Raw genomic sequence first — 19,091 nt, forward strand, 5'->3', positions numbered from 1 at the left:
CAGCGCGGGGCTGTGACGTCCGGCGGCGGAGGCGCGATGCGCGTGCTGTCCCTCGGGCGGTGGCTCCGCGCCGGGCGGGTCCCCCCGCGGGAACCAGCGAGCCGCCCCAGCGGGCACCGGCACAGCGGGCACAGGCCGCAGGGACCGCCCCAGGAACTGCCCCAGGGACCATCCCAGGTACCGCCCCAGGTACCGCCCCAGGTACCACCCCAGGTACTGCTCCCGGTACCACTCCCGGTACCGCCGCGCAGCCGCTCCGCCCTCGCAAGGTGGGCAGCAGGAACAGGATAAAACACCAGTTAATATCCCAAGAAAGTGACAGCAATCAGCGTGTCCCTACCAGTGGCTTGGATCTGATGACCTTAAAGGTCTTTTCCAGCCTTAACGATTTTAGGATTCTTTGTAAACTCCGGTTTTGATGTGTAACAAGTTTCTAATTAAAAGAAAGTAGCACTATTAAACTTGTTGATTTTTGACCTTTTTTTGTGTGTGTGTCTGTACTGATGCTTTTGTACAGCAGAAAGTGTCGGTGGAAGTGCTGGAGCACCTGGAGCACCTGGCCCTGGTGGATTTCCGGGATTCAGAGGGCGTGGAGCGGCTGCAGAAAGCAATCCAGTTTGCTGATCAGCTTCATGAAGTAAACACCGACGGCGTGGAACCAATGGATTCAGTGCTGGAGGACAGGTGGTGAATCACAGCAGCCTCCTTTTATCTCTTAGTGCATCCAACTGTTTGCTTTTGTGACCTCTTTTCCTTGGGAATCACAATGCATGTGGCCCCTTTGCTCCAAATGTCTTCCTGTGGTTTTGTGTGGGAGAAAGTTGTCATTGGCACATGTAATTTTTATGTGTGAGCAAAGCAAAGGTGAACTTGAGTTCTTTAACCTGCCTTAATTGTCAAACTGCTCCCCAAATGCCTGCAAGTGGCATTCTTGGGTGCTTCAAAATGTTCCAGTATTTGTCTCAGTGTTTAGTTAAGAGACCAAAACCAGATTTAGAAATAAGCCACCTTTCCTACTTCAAATTCACAGAATAGTTTAAAGACAACCAGTAATCTTTGTCCTTCAGGTGTCTGTATCTCAGAGAAGATGATGTGACAGAAGGCAACTGCACCAAAGAGCTGCTGGAAAATGCCAGAGAGACAGTAGAGGAGTATTTTGTAGCTCCACCAGGTATTAACTTGCCTACAAAAATCTCTTATTCTTACCTGAATTAACCTGAAGAAAATAACCTGCCATAGCTGCATTTACTTTCAGAAATAACTAGTCAGTAACAGGCAATGCTAAAAGAAATTACTGTAGCCATCTGTGTAAAACGATTTATTGGTCCAGAAGCAGTACAGAGGCTGACCTGACTCTGAAGTTACTGCACATGTTGAGAAACTCCTTACAGGAAGTCAGACAGGAGTGACTTTCCTGACTTTCTCAGGATATTTAGGCAGCCTGTGCATGGAGTAAACTGGAGAAACACTTCCATGCCAGGGTGTCCTGCCCACAAGGTAACTTACTGCTGGTCTCACACATCTTGTTTTTTGTTTTCTCTCAGGTAACATCCCTTTAGTAAAGCTGGAAGGACAAAAGACTTTTCTGCAGGGCTCTAAGTGACAGCCCAGAGCCCAAATGCCCTTTCAGTATTTTATTTGGGGAAAACAAAGTTCTGCGCAGTCATGGCTGAAACAGCCTGGCATGGATTTTGGTCAAATGGAAAGCACTTGCAAGACAGAAGAAAGGAGGTGTAAAAGTTTAGTAGTGCTGCTTGAAACATTTGATGTCTGAAGCTGGATGGCAGCATGGCAGATGACCTTGGTGCTTTTATTTGGCAAAGTGAATTTGCTGTCTGGAGGTGAGAGCAAACCCTTGTCCCACTCATAATTGTGCAATTACTGTAATATTTGTAAAAGCATCCATAATATACTCACATAGTTGCATAAAACATGTAATTACTATGATACTTGAATTCTTTCAAGGGTATTGAAATAAAGCCTGTATTTAACACCCCTAATCCAATCCTCTGCAAAGCTGTAACACTGTATTACGGCTTTAGTCTCAGACTTGTCAAGATTCAGACCCTGCAAATGCTGAAGTTTTACAAATATACAAGCTCAGGGTGTAAGTAATTTATGATATGTTTATAAATCCTAACAAGGAAAGACTTCAAAGTATTAATCAATCAATATGATTAATACCACAATCATAATATCAAGTAATTCCCATGTTGAGAAGTCCCTCCTTGATCTATCCATTTTGGCCAACTCTTTGACCATCAGAGAGGATGGGGACAATATTACACAGAAAAAGGAGGAGGAATTTGAGAGGGGACTGCATGGCAGCAGGAGCTTTTAACCCAAAATAGCATCAAGTAACTATTTAAAGGCAACAACTAAACCAACAATTTGGACAAGAAGATCCCACATTCCCAATGCAGCTAAACTTAAAACTGCCAGTTCAGTGCTGCTCCCACACACTCCATGAGAGAACAGACTGCCTGATGCTTGTTCCCTGCAGCCCAAACTGCACTTAAAGTGGAAAACATACATCTCCTTAATGAAGGGGTTTGATGCAGCTTCACCACAAATAAGGGAATTACAACCTTGACTCAGACACCTGCAACCACCAAATAGAAAAGCTCACAGAGGGAGATGCCCTGTGGGCAGGGCATGTCTGTGCCTCAGTGGGTCTAACACTGGTGGTGCTGAGCCCCAGGGGATGGTGCTGAACCCCACTGGGCCCTGGCTGCACTTTGAGAGAAGGAGAGACACCCGCCATGTGCTGGTTCAGCTGTGTTCACTGCAAGACTCAGTAAATAGATCCAGTTTCTCTGGAGACCATGGAGATAACCTCACTTAGAACTGCTGACATTTTTCCACCACCACAAATATGTGGATATAAAATTAGATTGGAAGCCCTTGCATATAAATCCCAGGTTTACAAAGAAAATTTCAATGTGGAGATTTCTTCACTTTTGTGGAAAGAAAATTGAAGTTGTTTTATTGCTAATAATGATTATTTTATGTTTTGGTACTAACTAGGAGCCTCAGGAAAAATCTCTGTTAATACAATGATAGGTTGTGCAACACAGATTAAAAAGCCACCTCACAGAAATTGCTTACAGTCTAAACTCCATCTGGGAGAGGAATCTCATGAGATGCCTTATCCATTACCCAGTTTTCTTCAGCACCTCCTCTACCCCAGCTATCATCTCCTGTGTTTATTTGTTCTGCCTTTCCCTGCAGCTCTGTCCTGAAGGAAACTGTACTTTTATATTCTTGATTAACAAGTTAGGACTTCAGTGTATCTCAGCTTTAATGTTTCTCATTAAGGACGTGTATCTCACCCACACTGACATTTCCTGCAGTCGTCATCACAATTGTTCCTTCAGCAAACCATTTCTTAATAAATGCAGAGAAATTTGCCTGCAGCTACCAAACACAACCACCTCCTCAGAGATTCATGGGCGTTTCTTCAGTGGAGGCATTTGGAAGATTGTTAAATGGTTCCATTCTGTCAGCACAAAACTGTCCAGTACCCAAAGACCTACTGCAAGTGCTGCAGATACTGAGCACAGTTCTGGAAATTAATTACTTACTTTGGCCCCAACACCACTCGAAACTTCTTCATGTTTCTGGCACACAAGCAAAGTTGTGAACTATATCTCTTAACTGGAATGCTAAAACCTGGGAGTCTGGAGTTATTCCTGAGATATTCTAGAGTGACAAAAGTATTACATTATGCAGTTTCAATATTTCTGGGGGCAGTATATTCTTCTGAGGTTGCCTTAGCGTTTTCAAAAGCAGAGAGTTGGTTGCAGTTACGCTGCTTTTGCTCTGAATGACACTGAGCAGGAAACTACACTGTATGAATATGCAAAATATTTACATTTCAAGTGAGGTGAATGACTGCTCTTGAGGTGGGTTTTTAAAAAATTCTACAAGGAAATGGGAGTCCTACTAACCAGTATTTGAAAACGTCTTTAAAGTCATCCTGTGTTGTTTGCTGTAGACATGGTTCAGAGTCCTGTTATTAACAGATCACTGAAGTGTGGAAGACTCAACAGCAATGTTCTATCTGCTGACAAGAGTGTAAGCAGAAAGTGCCCCAGGGAGACTGAAACTAAGAAAACAGAGCACTAAGGATCTACCAAAACATCTTGCTTCATTTAAACAATAAAAACCCAAAACAAAACCAACGCACCAACCAACCAAAATAACCCCCAAACCAAACACAAACAAACAAAGCAAACAAGAAAAGGCAAGAGTTGCAAAAATTGTGAAGTCTGATAGATTTGGTTGACTAAAGGAACAAAGTTTTCAACTGACTTGATCCTACCCAGTAAACATGGGTCAGAGATTTCTATCTGAGGTCACTTAGTGTGACTTGAAAAGACACAACTGAAAACAAACAACAGGACAGGTGATCAAGTGTCATTCACAAGCTGTGGAACTCCTTTCTTTGACGCGGGTGGGCTTCACTCTCAGTAGAGGGCATATTACTGAAACAGCTCCCCAGATAATATCCCAGTATTCTTTCAGTAACATCACATACTATTGAAAGGGCTATTCCCAACAAGAGCTTGGTCCAAAGAGAAATAAAGTCTGTTGCAGAGATTCTTGGTTAAACTCAGTTCTGTGTGATCCAGACTGGGGCAAGTAATAAAATGGCTTTTGAGGCCCACGTATCAACTACAGAAAGGTGTTTTACAGAAGCTGGTGGACACCTGATGACGCCACACAGAATCACAGAATTAGATTGGAAAGGACCTCTGAGATCATTGAGTCTAATCGTTGACTGAACACCACCATATCTACCAGACCACGGCACTCAGTGTCATGTCCAATCTTTCCTTAAACACCTCCAGGACCGTGACACCACCACCTCCCTGGGCAGCCCCTTCCAATGTCTAATCACCCATTCTGGGAAGAAATTCCTCCCAACCTAAACCTCCCCTGGCGCAGCAGACCAGTAGCACGGGAGTCAGGACTGGAAACTTGCCACCCACAGCCCAAATCTACGTGACCATTCCAAAACACGTGCCCTGTGTTCCCGTTAGCTCCCCGCATCCCGCCGGTCGCCGTGGGAACGGACGCGGCGCGGGGCATCCCGGGCCGCAAGACAACGCGGCGGCAAAACCCTGCCGGGAGCCGCGCTGCAGCCAATGGGCGCTCGGAGGCTGGCAGCGCTGGCCAATGGGAGCTCGGGGGCCGGCGGCGCTGGCCAATGGGCGCTCGGGAGGCGGTGCCGGGGGCCAATGGGGGCGGTCGGCGCGCAGGGGGCGGGGCAGAGGCGCTGCGAGGCGCGCACGGACCGGAGCTCAGCGCTCTCAGCTCTGCACCGCGCCGGTCCCTCAGCGCCAGAACGGTGAGCGACGGGGCGCGGGCGGCCCACGGAGAGACTCAGACATCTCGGTACCGGGACCCCGCGGCTCCCGGCGGCTCCCCCGTGCCTGGGCTCTTCCCCGCCCGCTGCTTTCCATATTCCCGCATTCCCGGCAGCTGCCGGCGGCACCCTGTAGGCAGCCGGGGCTCTGAGCCCCTGGCCACGCGTGCCGGGCTTTCTTCGCCTCCCTCGGGGGAGGGAAGGAAGAGCCGTCGGGCCGGGCGATGGAGCGGCCGCACTGTGTGGCGGAGCTGTCGGGCTGGAGCGGGGCTGGGCAGGGCCGGGAGGGCGGCGGTGCTCGTGTGGCTCCGGGCGGAGAGCGGCTGCTGGACGGGAGCCGGCGCTGGAGCCGCGGCTGCTCGGGCTGTGCCCGGGGCCGGGCCCGGCCGGGGCGGGGGCACCGCGCGGCGCCCGAGAGCGCACTGGGAATGGCCCTACCTGTGGGGCTGCTTGGCAGCAGGTGCTCCCGGCAGGTGCTCCTGCAACTTTGAATTTCCTTCTTTTTTTTTTCTCCAAGCAGACAATCATGAGTGATCGCAAGGCAGTGATCAAAAATGCGGACATGTCAGAAGAGATGCAGCAAGACTCGGTGGAATGTGCAACTCAAGCCTTGGAGAAATACAACATTGAGAAGGACATCGCTGCTCACATAAAGAAGGTAGATGTTGGCTTGTAATGTGCTCATGAAAAATCAATTGGGGAGAATGCTGCTAGGCAAGTAGCTCTAGAGAAACGAGTTCCAGAGGCACTAGATAATCGAGTTAGACTTTTCTCTCTTTCTGTTCCTTTCCCCACCCTTTATGTCGACCTTTCTAGGTCTTTCTGCTTTTCTCTTGTAGTGTCTTACACCTTTTTTGCCACTGTCCCGATGTCCACGTGAGGATAGAGTGGCACCTGGCTGTCCCTGTGACTGATGAGCTGGTACAAAACACGGGCTCTGTGCAGCCTATTTAAAGAGTGGTGCTTTGCAGACCATGTAATAAGTGGGTTTGGTTTTTTCTCTTTCCCACCACATGTAAGACAAGCTGTTCATGCTAATGCTGAACAGATGGTTCATAGCTTACTGTTCGTCACATTTTCTCTCTTGACTCCTACTGGGAACCTGACTGAGCTGCAAGGAGCTGAAGGGTTTGGTTGAGCAGAACAGAAACTTCCATGTCCTCATAAAAATCTCTTCAGCTGACAGCTGTTAGGTGCTGCAGTATAAATCCACTGCATGGGTTTTCTTGCTGTAGGCCTGTACACAGGAGTTTATTTGTAGCAGGATCCTGCCAGCAGCATGTCACACCATCATCTCATGACCAGGTGTCAGGGATGTGGCAGAGAATTTTCCATTAAATGTCCTTTCAGCATCCTTATTTAAAAAAAATAGCTAATGAAGTCAAAATACTATTTTCATTGGAGATTCAGAACAAGCAGACAAATTCTTAGAAGTTATTGTTTAAGATCATGGCATGACTTTAGGGGAAAAGTTATCTCCCCAAACATATGTTTTCAGCTTATTCTTGCTGTGCATCAAAGCACCTTTTTTTTTTTGTATGACTAAGCAGCAGATGAGTTATAAAGTGACAGATGATCCTTGTGCTAAAGAGCATATGCTGCTCCTTAATTGCCTTCTTCCAAAAGTGATACTTGTTAACAAGTGACAAATCATTGCCAAAAAAACCTCCCCAACTGTTAGACAATATTAGTGTAATTACCATGAAAATGCTGACTTTCTAATTCTCTATTCTGTAGGAATTTGACAAGAAATACAATCCCACATGGCACTGCATTGTGGGAAGGAACTTTGGCAGCTACGTGACTCATGAGACCAAGCACTTCATCTACTTCTACCTCGGCCAAGTTGCTATTCTTCTTTTCAAGTCTGGCTAGAACCATGGACTGTTACTGAAACTTGCACCTGGGTACAGGACTGCACACTGATTCCCACCTTCAGCCTTCCTGGGGAAACACATCTTGATCTTCAGGTGTTTTGTTGCATTTTTCATGGTCAGGGATTTTGCTGTAGCGGCTGGTATTTTCATTGTGGCTATATAGAAAAGCAAAAATGTCTTCCTTGTATTTATTTTCCTTCAGAAGATGGCTTCTTTGCTAATAAAACTGCTGGAACAAGTTTATCCCTTTGCCCTCTTGCATTACCCTCTTTATTGCCGTGTGAATAAAGGATGAATATCCCCACCTCTTTTCCCACACCCCACATCCATCCTTTCTTAGGAAACCTTCTTACAAGACTGACTTAAGTGGAAAAAAGTTGCTGCAGAGCCCTTTTATTTCATAAGCCTTCCATTTGCCTTTGAAAGAAGTAAAGGAGTCATGGGAAAAAATCCTTAAACTTCACATGACAAAGATAATAACAGCTTCATAAAAGTTCATAGTTCATAAATCCAAGTTACTTCTCACAAGTATAATATCCTCCTTAAAGGTTAGTAAAAAGGAAGGCATCTTATTTGGAGACTAATCAGTCTATTACTGTATCCACACCCACTGCCAACTTGCTTCACTTGTTAGCATTGCTCAGTTTTGGTCATATCCTTTACACTTGAAGGGAAATGCAAGTGTAAGAAGCACCACTGGAGTCACCCCACAGGTGGGGAGAGGTAACTTGTATTCTTCTGAGTCTGGCTGCTGAGCAAGTATCTGCTGCACAAATTCTTAGAATTCCTCTTGGTATCATGAAAATTCCACAGCTTTCATATCCCTCATGAAAATTATACTTTGGTGTTTTGCTACACAGACTCACAGTTTGAAACCTGAGTGAATGGCAACAATGCCAAAGTTTAAATTCTCATAATCCACTTTGAAAAAGCCTGCATCTTCTATCATTGCCTTCAGTTCCTCCTGAAAAATAAGTGCCATAATTATTAACAACCTGGAGGCCTGTAAACCAGCTGGCCACAAGATTATGCTGGAATTGTGTTTTGTATTAGTGAATTTGGGGAAATCCTGCCTTACCTGAGGGGGGAACTGTCGGATGCTCTCCACAAGATACTGGTAAGACCTCCAGTCACCAGCAATAACCTCACCCAGAACAGGGATAACCTGGAAACTGTAGAGATCATAGAGCCTGCACAGAGAGATGGTAAATACAGATTAATAGAAACAAATTTAAACCCTCTCCAACGAGAGCTGGCCTCTGTGCCACTATGCTATGCAGTCTGTAGCTGACTTTAAAAGAGCACCAAGATGTGGTCTCAAAGTGTCTCCACCTCTTATTCTGTCTGAGTACAAACGAGAGCCTTGTGACACGGCATAAAGCGTCACCATGTTCCTACCTGGAAAGAAGAGGGTTGCTGACGTGACTAAATTCAAGGCAGAGAAATCTTCCTCCTGGCTTCAGCACACGATAGGCCTCTTGAAGTGCCTGAGACAAAGCAGATGTGAAAAGTTTGCTTCTATAGAAGAGCACCTGCCTATTATGCCATGTGATATTATCATGCAACTCTGACAAATGAGGGGAATGAAGAGTATCCTGACTGGCAATCTCCAATATTTACTGTAGAGAAGCATCCCAAGATAAGTAAAAAAACCCCCATAACCCAAATGTGCCACAAACCCAAACCACAAATATTCCTGCTATAACATAAATAGATTTTTACAAAGCTTTGTGTCAAAACTGTGATGTTGGGTTTGCAATTTTCTTTTCTTTCCCTGTTTGCAGTTGATGAAAGTTTGTTGGCAGAGCTCTTGTAATTACAGACCAAACACAAAAAGGAGAAGGTGACTCAGCTACAAGAAACTGAAAATCAAAAACGGGCATGATAATTTTTTTTCAATCAAAAGAAAAGATTTTACTGTGAGGCACACCCAAAGGTTCAAAAAGGAATGATACTGATGAAGGTTTTGGATAAGCAATGTGTAAGAACAGGAAGGAAAGAGAAAGAAGAAGAAAATCTTTGGCTACTTTGAAAATTCCATCCTGCATGAAAAGAACACCCAACAAGAATCTAGACAAAAGCCTGTTTAAAACTGTATGTTCTATCATACAAGAGCAGAGTTGTATTCCAGCACCTCTGAAGGCTGTACACCTGTTTGACTTCAACTGTCCTGTTTTTATGGGATAAAATATAAACACTGCACAGGAGCTCTGCAGAGGAGTTGGCAGCTTGGGTGTGTTTGGTATCAGGTCTCCAGGGAGTTCTGCTACCAGACTGCTGCATGCATGAAAGCAAAGAGCCTGTGCTTTAAAAGGCTGCAGACAAAGCACCAGGAAAAGCCATGCACATTAAGTTCAAAGGCATATGGTTCAAGGTGGTTTGGACCCAAATGCTTCACCTGCCACAGGGCTCTGCCAAGGTTGTGACTCCTCCAAAACAGACAACTAGTGCATCCAGACAGGTGTCACCCCCACAACAGCCAGTCCTTCTCAAAGGACAGAGATAGCTCAGAACAAAGAACTACTTAACCTAATTAAAATCATACTTGTTCTTTATTGGGAGCTCTGCCACCAGCCAGTGTAAAGACAGCAGAAGTGAGCTGAACAACAGCAGTGGGGGCAGCAGCCTCCTCCCCACTCTGCTCTGGCAGTTCTGTTGGCTCAGGCATGGAAACAGAAGAGGACAGGAAGAATTGGACACTCTGTTGGTGGGATATAGATCTGATGCTGCAGGAAGATTTGAGATATGCAGACTGACTGCCCTGTGCATGTGTAGATCCAGCCATGCCATAGGTCAGGAGAAGGCGGGGAATGACTGTAGCATCCAGCCCTTTGGCTTAGGAAGAGACTGTGTATCTTGCCAAGCTGGAAGGATTGGGTGCAACTGGTATAAATCTATCTTTTCATGACAAAGGTGGGGCATTTAATTGCATTTTCCATTCAAACAAGTTACACTCTACATGCCACTTATTTTAAATGTTTTATGAGTAGACTAGGATCTTCCTTTATTCAAAGGAGTTCCTAATTTGCTTCCTTTGTAGAACAAAAAATCATAAGGACCCCATGTCAGGATACACTATAGTAACTTACCAAATCAATACGAGTTACATTTCGGATTCCAAAGGCAATTGTGTAAACATCAAATTTATCATCATCAAAGGGCAACTCTTCAGCATTCCCAAGTACCCAGGACAAGCCTGCAGTGAAAGACAAGCCACAGAACTGAACTCAGATTGCCTCAGAAAGGCTAGAACTTACCCATTCTAGAAGGAATTGATTATTTTTGAAAACAAATGTTTCCACTTTGCAGTTTTGCTGGAGGAAAGACATCTTGGCCTATACTCATGAATCTTTCAAGACATAGTAGTTGATTTTGCAGAGCAGTCAAAACACTGTTCTGCACATACACATATTGTGTACGTGCCACAAAGATTTTACCCAGAAGTTGCATCACAGTGGAAAGCACTGTTGGCTGCCATTTGTTTGTGGCAAAGTTGTAAAATGAGAATCTCTGCCCAAAGCGTAGCTATAGACAATTACTAACATCTTGCCATGCAACAATGGCCAAAACACTTAACACATATTGGTAGAAAGCTTCCACAGGTTGAGGAACATGAAAAGCCACCCTCTCTCCACTGGGACTATCAGTATGTGATGCAGTTGCAGCTGTGCTGCTTCCCAGTCCCCAAATGATCAAGACCTTGTCTATCTGTGAGACATGGAGCTCCAGGTTATTGGCAAGCAGACAAAATGCACAGTCAGTGACTGTGCAATTCATGTTCCTTTTCCCCATGCACAGCTCCCATTCCTGGTGAATGCCCACAGGGAAACAGGGAAAAAACCTCTACCCATTACAATTTATTGCTATCAAGAATGTTACTGCCATGGTACAATGTGTTATTTACCTTCAGAGTAGCCAAGATGCTGTGCTTTCTGTTTCCCAACTTCTAACATTTCCCTGTTGATGTCACAGACCACCACTTGGGAATTCCCTAGTGAGTTAAATTCGTCTTTCTGGTAACTCTCAAAAATTTCCTGCCATGACAAATTCTGATGGTGCTTGAGCTTCCTCTGGAGCTGGCGTTGTCGTACAGAGCGAACATAATTAATGAATCGAAAGGCAATGTCACCTGCAGTTGTTTAAAAGGAAAGATACACATTTTGGAATCTTTTCTGACTCCAGGAAGTTGAAACATAAGGCTTTGAACATCCAACTGACTTACTATTTCTTTTTAGTCACATATATTTATAAAAACACCCCCTCAGACACACTGTATAGCCACAGAAAGAGTGTGTGTGTACATGTGTAAAGACAAAAAGGGAACTTACTAAAATCAAAGAGTCCATGACATTCTACAAATTCACAGTTTTCCATAATATATCATGGCAGGACTATAACATTTTCAGACCCTATAAGCAAGATATTACAAAATATGAAGATATTAGTTCTCAACCCTTCTCCGGGAAAGTAAAGTAAATGCTTCATCAGTTTTAAAGATGGAGCTAAGGGTGAGAAAAAAACCCCAGCAGGGAACGTAATTCTAAGCAGACTCAAACAGCTAATAAACAGTGTGGCATTGTCATATGGAACTCAACAAAATTATTTACCTGTTCCCCCAGCAACATCCAGGAGGAGTGTTCCTGGGCAAGGGTTCATTTTATGCACGAGGATATCCTTCCACACCCGATGAATTCCTAGGGTCATTGAATCATTCATTACATCGTATTTCTTCGCCACGTTTTCAAAGACCTGATAAACTGCAAAGAAAGGGCATGGGAATGAGATGCAATTTACTTCTAAATGCTTAAGTCTAAGTAAAACGTGTCCTTTATCGCCCTGTGGAGGTCTGTCACTATGTGGAGCTGAAAAATACCACACGGAAAGTCATTTAAAAAAAAAAAATTGAATCCTACTGAGCCTGTTGTCTGACAAAGGTGCCTGGAGAAACACAGCCTTCCCAAGCTGAGGGAAGTAACAGTTGTACCGAGATTCCCAGTACCGCCTCAAACAAGGACCCAGGCCCAAACGTCTCCAGCACTCTGGAGACCACCACCGGTGCCAGGGAGCCCAGCTCGGCTCCGGGCCCAGCCCGCCCTCTCCCGCCGCCGCCGCCGCCGCCCTCACTTTTCTCCCTCCTCTCCTCCTCCGTCACGGTCTGGAAGCCGAAATGCATCTCCGGCCCCGCGGCCAAGCCGCGGCGTGCCCGCAGAGCGCCGGCGGGCCGGGAGAGCAGCGCCCGGCAGCGGCACCGGCACAGCCGCACTGCCGCCATCTTCGGGCAGCGGCGGGGGCGGCGCTCCGCGGCGGCTCCTACCGGGGCAGACCCGGGAACCGCGCTCCGCGGCGGCTGCTCCTACCGGGGCAGACCCGGGAACCGCGCTCCTCGGCGGCTGCTCCTACCGGGGCATACCCGGGAACCGCGCTCCTCGGCGGCTGCTCCTACCGGGGCAGACTCGGGAACCGCGCTCCTCGGCGGCTGCTCCTACCGGGGCAGACCCGGGAACCGCGCTCCTCGGCGGCTCCTACCGGGGCAGACCCGGGAGCCGCGCGTTCTCCGCAGCTCAAGGGAGCGCCGCTTCTGCCGGACACGCTCATGGAACCCCCCCGGTGCCACCAACGGAACCTGTGCTGCGAGGACAAACGTGACGGGGAAAAAAAACCCCAAAAATCCAAACCCAGCACAATCCTTACGGTGTACTTCAGTAATTTTGCAAATAGTTTTCTTCAGCTTTTCTTTATTTTAGCTTTATTTTGTTTTTCTTTAGATTTCTAGTTCTGCAGTTTCCTTCACTTTAAGTGAAGCCTCGTGGGGAACAGGAAGGATGTTTATGGGTTCTGATGAATTGCAAGGAGCACTGAAAGGTGCCTTGATTCCAGTCAGGAGCATTAGGACACATTAGAAAACTGGTTTTTTTTTTCCTTCCCCAAAACCTGCCCTGCTTATCACATTATTTGAATCATCCAGGAGTTCTGCCAGCTTCGTAGATACAAATAAGTTACTTAACCCATTCTCGGGAGAGATGACATCATGCTGTTAAAACCAGCCCAGGGACTGCATTCCCAGGGCATGAGCTGGGCTCCCTCACGCAGGACTTTCCTGCCATATTGGGACTTTAAGCACCATCATCAGACCACACCATGATTTTATCCTATTTTTCTCATATAATATTTTTAAACTCTGTGTTCTTTGCTGTAGAATGCCCTCCAAAGCATCATGTTTGGTTTTGTTGGGTATTTTTCTCAGGCTCAGCTATAGTGGCAGATGATCTTTGCCTACCAGAGCAGTGATTGGGAGGGTCCTTCTCATGCTGTAGTGGACACTGCATGGACACCAGTGACCAGCTGCATTCACAGAGTCACGCAGTGGGTCAGGCTGGGAGGGACCGCTGTGGCTCATATGGTCCAACCTTGCTGCTAGAGCAGGGTCATCCCAGAGCACATGGCACAGGACTCTGTCCAAAAGGTTCTGGAATATCTCCACTGAGGGATACTCCACAACCTCTCTGGGCAACTTGTTCCAGTGCACAGTCACCTGCCCAGTGAAGAAGTTGTCTTTCATGTTCAGGTGGAACTTGCTGTGCATCACTTTCTGCCTTGTCTGCCTCTTGTCCTATTTCTCAGCAGCACTGAGAAGACCCTTGTCCATCCTCTGACACCCATCCTTCAGATATTTATACACATTAATGAGGTCCCCTATCAGCCATCTTTCCTCGTGGCTGAACAGGCCCAGCTTTCTCAGCCTTCCCTCACAGGAGAGATACTCCGGTCCCTTAATCAACCCTGCTGCCCTCAGCTGGACCCACTGCAGGAGCTCCACGTCTCTCTTGTCCTGAGGAGCCCAGAACTGGACACAGCACTCCAGATGCACCTCATGAGGGCTGAGCAGAGGGGCACGATCATCTCTCTGACTGGCTGGCAGTGCTCTTCCTAATGCTCCCCAGGATTCCATTTGCTTTCTTGGCCCCCAAGGCACACTGCTGGCTCGGGAATAGCTTGTTGTCCACAGGGACCCCGAGTTCCATTTCTGCAGAGCCGCTTTCCAGCCGGTCAGCCCCCAACCTGTACCGCTGCTCGCGGTTATTCCTTCTCCTTCTTCCCTCCCGCGTTCAAGTAGCTCAGCCGTGAAGAAAAAACACAAAGCGACGAGGAAGGACTGCGCATGGCCTGAAAGCCACCAGGCCAGCCTGGCCTGCGCGGTGTCGGCGGGCCCCGGGGCCGCCCCAAGGCCGTGCCCCGCCGCGCAGCACCGCGGCCGTGGGTCGCTATGGGAACGGCCGCAAGGCATGCCGGGCTGAAAGAAATTGCTGCGGCAAAACCCTGCAAGAGCGCTGAACTTCGACCAATAGGATCTCGGGGTGATGGTGGCGTTGACCAATGGCTGGCTGCCGGGGCTGAGGGGGTGGGGCTGGGGGCGCTCGGAGGCGCCGGCGGCGCGCGCGGGTCGGTTAAACAGCCGCGGCGGCGGAGCTGAGTGCGTGCGTCAGCCCGCGCCGTCCCGCACCCTCACCGCTTCTGCGTCCACACCGCGCCGATATCGTCGCGCCCGCTCGACGGTGAGGGCAAAGCCTTGCCAGCTTTGAGCATTTGGCAGGGACAGCTGGCGAGAGGGGCCGGGTCCGGCTTGGGAGGTGTGGGACTGGGCAGCCCTGGTGCCTGGGCTCTTCCCCGGCCGCCGCTTCCCATATTCCCGCATTCCCGGCAGCTGCCGGCAGCACCCTGTAGGCAGCCGGGGCTCCGAGCCCCTGGCCACGCATGCCGGGCTTTCTTCGCCTCCCTCGGGGGAGGGAAGGAAGAGCCGTCGGGCCGGGCGATGGAGCGGCCGCGCTGTGTGGCGGAGCTGTCGGGCTGGAGCGGGGCTGGGCAGGGCCGGGAGGGCGGCGGTGCTCGTGTGGCTCCGGGCGGAGAGCGGCTGCTGGACGGGAGCCGGCGCTGGAGCCGCGGCTGCTCGGGCTGTGCCCGGGGCCGGGCCCGGCCGGGGCGGGGGCACCGCGCGGCGCCCGAGAGCGCACTGGGAATGGCCCTACCTGTGGGGCTGCTTGGCAGCAGGTGCTCCCGGCAGGTGCTCCTGCAACTTTGAATTTCCTTCTTTTTTTCTCCAAGCAGACAATCATGAGTGATCGCAAGGCAGTGATCAAAAATGCGGACATGTCAGAAGAGATGCAGCAAGATGCTGTGGAGTGTGCAACTCAAGCCTTGGAGAAATACAACATTGAGAAGGACATCGCTGCTCACATAAAGAAGGTAGATGTTGGCTTGTAATGTGCTCATGATATCTCTATGTACATGAAAAATCAATTGGGGAGAATGCTGCTAGGCAAGTAGTGCTAGAAAAACGAGTTCTAGTGACGCTAGATAATCAAGTTGGACTTTCTCTTTAGGCTGATGTCCATGTGTTCCTTTCCCCACTCTTGACGTGGACCTTTCTAGGTGCTGCTTTTTTCTTACAGTACTTTGTACAATACTTACTGCCTTTTTTGCCTCTGTCCCGTTGTCCACGTGAGGATAAAGTGGCACCTGACTGTCCCTGCAACTGATGAGCTGGTACAGAACACAGGGACTCTATTGAGCTCTCTTGTGGTTTTCCTCTCAGAGGAAGCTTGTTCTTCTTGGTTTCAATTGTATTTAACTTAATCTTAAGGATCTCTTTGCAGTTCTTGCCAACTGGATCAAAAATAACAGGGGAAAAGTAGTTTTCTGCAATTCTCTGTAATCACACTTCTCCTTATGTAGTGATATAAGCACAAAAGAAAAAAATCCCCGTGGCATTGATTTTCTGTTGTTTGCAACATCTGTGTCGTCTTTTATGTAGGATTAACAATACATGAGAAAGATCTAGTTCAGATTATATTTCCTGCTTTGTCAGCTGAGGAGAAGGAGAAATCAAAGTGCGTCAGTAGACGTTAAAGTGATCTGAGTGGAAGAGCTGTTGAAATGCTAAGGCTGATTGGGCTGAAACTGTCTGGAGTTAGCTGCTTGCATTAGGAGCTAAATTTGATAAACGTTTAGGCAACAAGCTGTGAATTTTCACATAGATATGTTAACTTTTACCCAACACTGTGAATAGAGCTAGTTCAAGCTGGAAAATAAGGAAGTTAGAACTGTTAGCAGAAACCACAACATAAGAAATAAAAGAGACTGTCCAGAGAAAAAGAAAAGACCCAATAAAGAACAAGAAGTCCCCAGACCTTAATGTTATTATTGGTCTGAACTGTGAAGGGTGGGGAACTGAACTGAGATTGGGACGGTGTAGTTGCCTGGCAATGGCAATTTCTTTGTACGGGTCCTTCTGAAGGCACCCAGCTGGAGCTGTTGTGCTGCTGTACCACTCAAAGCCTGAGGCTCTGCTCCAGGACACCCGGGGTGGAGGTAACTTTAAAATGTAGGATACCTGAGGTGGAGAAGCTTCTCTAACATGAGAAGTAATTCGTGCAGGAAGAACAATTGCTTCTGTTTGCTATGACCAGAATACAGAAAGGCTTTTTTTTTTCCTCCGGATGCAGAAAGTACCTATGAAAGTTGAAAAGAGAGTTTAGTACTTTTCAGATATCCTTTGTTGCAACTACTGGGGATTTATAGAGGATTTGTTTGAAAATATGTAAAGCACAACTGCTTAGATTTATTGATCATATCGTTGTTGCATAGCATGTGGCAGAGAATTTTCTGTTTAACAGCTGTGCCGCTGTTAAACAATCAAGTCTAAATTACGGCTTTGTCTCTGTGGATACAAAACTAGTGGTGAATCTTTTACTTGAGAGTTGTCGATTCAATCATGTTATGAATTATGTGGTAATAGAAGACTACTTTCCTTCAACAAAAGTAATGTTTTAAACTTACCACTTACTGCTCAGTTAGGAAGCACTGTGGGCGTTTTGTGTCTGACTAAGCAGCAGGTGAACAATAAGATGTAAATAAAATAATGCTGGTACTTAAGAGCATCTGTTGTTTCTCTGATTGCCTTGCTCAAAAAGTGTATAGCTATTAGAAGAGTTCTTAATTTGTAGTGATATATTTTGCAGGAGTTTGACAAGAAATACAATCCCACTTGGCACTGCATTGTGGGAAGGAATTTTGGCAGCTACGTGACTCATGAGACCAAGCACTTCATCTACTTCTACCTCGGCCAAGTTGCTATTCTTCTTTTCAAGTCTGGCTAGAACCATGGACTGTTACTGAAACTTGCATCCAGTTACAGGACTCTGAGTAGTTACTGCAGCCTTCCTGAGGACACAGGCCTTGATCTTCAAGGGCGATGGCAGGGATTATGTTGTAACAGATGACATTACATCGTGGATATAAAAAAGGAAAAGTACCAAAAAAGTCTTCCTTGTATTTATTTTTTTTTTCAGAAGGCTCCTCCTTTGCTACTAGAGCTTTTGGAGCAGTTTTGCTTTTCTGAGTTTTATAGCCATCTACTGTATTTCCCAATTACTGCTAGTGCTATGCAAGTACTGACAGTGTTTAGTTCTTTATGTTCCAAACTTCCTGTATTCTTCTGATTTTACTTTTATAAAGTAATTTTCCCCCTCTTGTTTTGCTGTATGTACTGTCCCAAAACCTGAGCTGTTTCTTTTTTCTGCTGTCTCTGGAGAAGTGTGCTGGAGAATAAAAGCCAAGTTCTATCCCAGCCAGGTTGTTATTTCTGGCTGATTTGTGATGTTGTGTCCGGGTGAGCCGTGGGGTGTGCTGCCTGAGGGGGTGTTCCGGGCTGTGTGTGGGGCCCATGCAGCAGATCCAGACCCGGCCTCGGCCGCGGTGACTCATCCGGGCACGGAGTGGAGCCACCCCTGCGGGCCCGGCAGCAAAGGGCAACAGCTGCGCTCCGCCTGGGCTGGGAGGGGCGAGAGCCCCGTGTTGGGAGCAGTGCATGTGCTGATCCCGGCTAGAGAGCTGGTGCTCAACGTGAGCTGCTGTTTGAGCTGCTGCTGCTCGAGCTGTGCCCCAGCACAGCCGGCCACTGCTCCCCAGTGCCAGTGGTGGCACTGAGGGCACACTGGGAATGACAATAGCCGAGGGGCTGCTTAGCAGGTATGTCTGGCAGGGGTTTGCTCATGCAGCTAAGCCCTCTGCACTGCTTGATACAGACGTCCATGTATGATCAGGCAGATGTGATAGAAGATACAGACATGCCCAAAGAACTGCAGCAGCTGCTTCTGCAGGGGCTGTTTGACATGTGGAGAAATGGGAAGTTGAAAGAGAAATCCTTACAAAGAGGATAAATGATTGCAATAGCCCTTCTTGGAATGCTATCCAACACCAGCCATCAAGGGGGAACAATACTTTGGAAACGTGAAATACTGTGGTCATGTGCTATGTTCGACTTTTCCTGTGGCCTGGTGTCACCTCAAAGAAATCTCTTTCAAAATCATGAGCTGAAGATGTAAGTTACCAAGGGCCACTGTGGTGAGACAGGCCTGTGCTCTGTCAGGGACAAGTAGGAGCTACAGTAGCCCTTGGCCTGGGTCGAAGGCTGTCTGCCCGTTCTGTGTCCTACTTGTGACGTGTTGCAGGGAAGGAAAATATGTGGAGCCTTGAAGATAAGCCCAATGTCCTCTGTGTTTTTCCAGTAACCAGACTGTCCTGATAGCAGCTATTGTACTGGGGAAAAAACTCAGAAACTCTTCCCAGCGTGGTCTCAAAGCTCCTTGTACCAACTAGAGGTAAGGGCCAGCCACGCCAACAGAACGACCCAGGCTCTTGCTCTTGTACAGTAAACGGTGCTTTCAGGAGCAGTGGGAGGCTTTCAGCCGAATCCCCTTCCTGTTGGTTACGGTGTCCACAGCATTACAATTGTTTTAGGCGGAGTTAGGCCCCAGGCGCTCTCCCGGTGTCCCCCGCAGTTACTG

General features: G+C 47.6%; 4 protein-coding genes across 14 annotated transcripts; 3 read left to right on the top strand and 1 right to left on the bottom strand.

Moving 5' to 3' along the window:
• Positions 1 to 12: 12 nt before the first annotated feature.
• GATC (glutamyl-tRNA amidotransferase subunit C) lies at positions 13 to 2,005 on the top strand. 10 transcript variants are annotated; one of them, XM_033075886.1, is made up of 4 exons: positions 13 to 213; positions 518 to 684; positions 1,068 to 1,171; positions 1,545 to 2,005. In XM_033075886.1, exons 1-4 carry the CDS (start codon positions 37 to 39, stop codon positions 1,601 to 1,603), a joined length of 507 nt encoding a protein of 168 aa, XP_032931777.1. In that variant the 5' UTR covers positions 13 to 36; the 3' UTR covers positions 1,604 to 2,005. The 10 variants fall into 10 exon arrangements, with proteins under 10 accessions (XP_032931777.1, XP_032931778.1, XP_032931779.1 ...); XM_033075887.1 differs by having other exon boundaries at positions 521 to 684; XM_033075888.1 differs by having other exon boundaries at positions 13 to 201.
• A 3,207-nt stretch (positions 2,006 to 5,212) lies between these two features.
• Positions 5,213 to 7,491, top strand: DYNLL1 (dynein light chain LC8-type 1). The gene is made up of 3 exons (XM_033076111.1): positions 5,213 to 5,353; positions 5,892 to 6,029; positions 7,109 to 7,491. Exons 1-3 carry the CDS (start codon positions 5,213 to 5,215, stop codon positions 7,244 to 7,246), a joined length of 417 nt encoding a protein of 138 aa, XP_032932002.1. The 3' UTR covers positions 7,247 to 7,491.
• A 119-nt stretch (positions 7,492 to 7,610) lies between these two features.
• On the bottom strand, positions 7,611 to 14,053 carry COQ5 (coenzyme Q5, methyltransferase). Of its 2 annotated transcripts, none has more exons than XM_033076110.2 (7): positions 13,526 to 14,053; positions 11,856 to 12,005; positions 11,153 to 11,377; positions 10,338 to 10,444; positions 8,647 to 8,735; positions 8,327 to 8,438; positions 7,611 to 8,212 (listed from the first exon to the last, which is right to left on the bottom strand). In XM_033076110.2, the coding sequence occupies exons 1-7, from the start codon at positions 13,572 to 13,574 to the stop codon at positions 8,111 to 8,113; spliced, it is 834 nt and encodes a 277-aa protein (XP_032932001.1). In that variant the 5' UTR covers positions 13,575 to 14,053; the 3' UTR covers positions 7,611 to 8,110. The 2 variants fall into 2 exon arrangements, with proteins under 2 accessions (XP_032932001.1, XP_032932000.1); XM_033076109.1 differs by lacking the exon at positions 13,526 to 14,053 and adding an exon at positions 12,373 to 12,549.
• Positions 14,054 to 14,666: 613 nt separating this feature from the next.
• On the top strand, positions 14,667 to 17,872 carry LOC117004965 (dynein light chain 1, cytoplasmic). The gene is made up of 3 exons (XM_033076167.1): positions 14,667 to 14,801; positions 15,352 to 15,489; positions 17,265 to 17,872. The coding sequence occupies exons 2-3, from the start codon at positions 15,358 to 15,360 to the stop codon at positions 17,400 to 17,402; spliced, it is 270 nt and encodes an 89-aa protein (XP_032932058.1). The 5' UTR covers positions 14,667 to 14,801; positions 15,352 to 15,357; the 3' UTR covers positions 17,403 to 17,872.
• The last annotated feature ends 1,219 nt before the right edge of the window (positions 17,873 to 19,091 follow it).

This window comes from Catharus ustulatus, chromosome 18, assembly GCF_009819885.2.
Source record: "Catharus ustulatus isolate bCatUst1 chromosome 18, bCatUst1.pri.v2, whole genome shotgun sequence".
NCBI classification, from domain to species: Eukaryota; Metazoa; Chordata; class Aves; order Passeriformes; family Turdidae; genus Catharus; species Catharus ustulatus.

Coding starts and splice junctions, on each gene's coding strand:
- GATC (XM_033075886.1), top strand. CDS start 37: ATGCGCGTGCTGTCCCTCGGGCGGTGGCTCCGCGCCGGGCGGGTCCCC. Junction 214..517: donor CGCCCCAGGTACCACCCCAG/GTACTGCTCCCG, acceptor GCTTTTGTACAG/CAGAAAGTGTCGGTGGAAGT. Junction 1,172..1,544: donor GTATTTTGTAGCTCCACCAG/GTATTAACTTGC, acceptor GTTTTCTCTCAG/GTAACATCCCTTTAGTAAAG.
- DYNLL1 (XM_033076111.1), top strand. CDS start 5,213: ATGGGCGCTCGGGAGGCGGTGCCGGGGGCCAATGGGGGCGGTCGGCGC. Junction 5,354..5,891: donor GGTCCCTCAGCGCCAGAACG/GTGAGCGACGGG, acceptor TTCTCCAAGCAG/ACAATCATGAGTGATCGCAA. Junction 6,030..7,108: donor TCGCTGCTCACATAAAGAAG/GTAGATGTTGGC, acceptor TCTATTCTGTAG/GAATTTGACAAGAAATACAA.
- COQ5 (XM_033076109.1), bottom strand. CDS start 12,520: ATGGCGGCAGTGCGGCTGTGCCGGTGCCGCTGCCGGGCGCTGCTCTCC. Junction 12,006..12,372: donor GGAGGAGAGGAGGGAGAAAA/GTGAGGGCGGCG, acceptor CTTTCTTTGCAG/TTTATCAGGTCTTTGAAAAC. Junction 10,445..11,152: donor GCATCTTGGCTACTCTGAAG/GTAAATAACACA, acceptor CTTTCACTGCAG/GCTTGTCCTGGGTACTTGGG.
- LOC117004965 (XM_033076167.1), top strand. CDS start 15,358: ATGAGTGATCGCAAGGCAGTGATCAAAAATGCGGACATGTCAGAAGAG. Junction 15,490..17,264: donor TCGCTGCTCACATAAAGAAG/GTAGATGTTGGC, acceptor TATATTTTGCAG/GAGTTTGACAAGAAATACAA.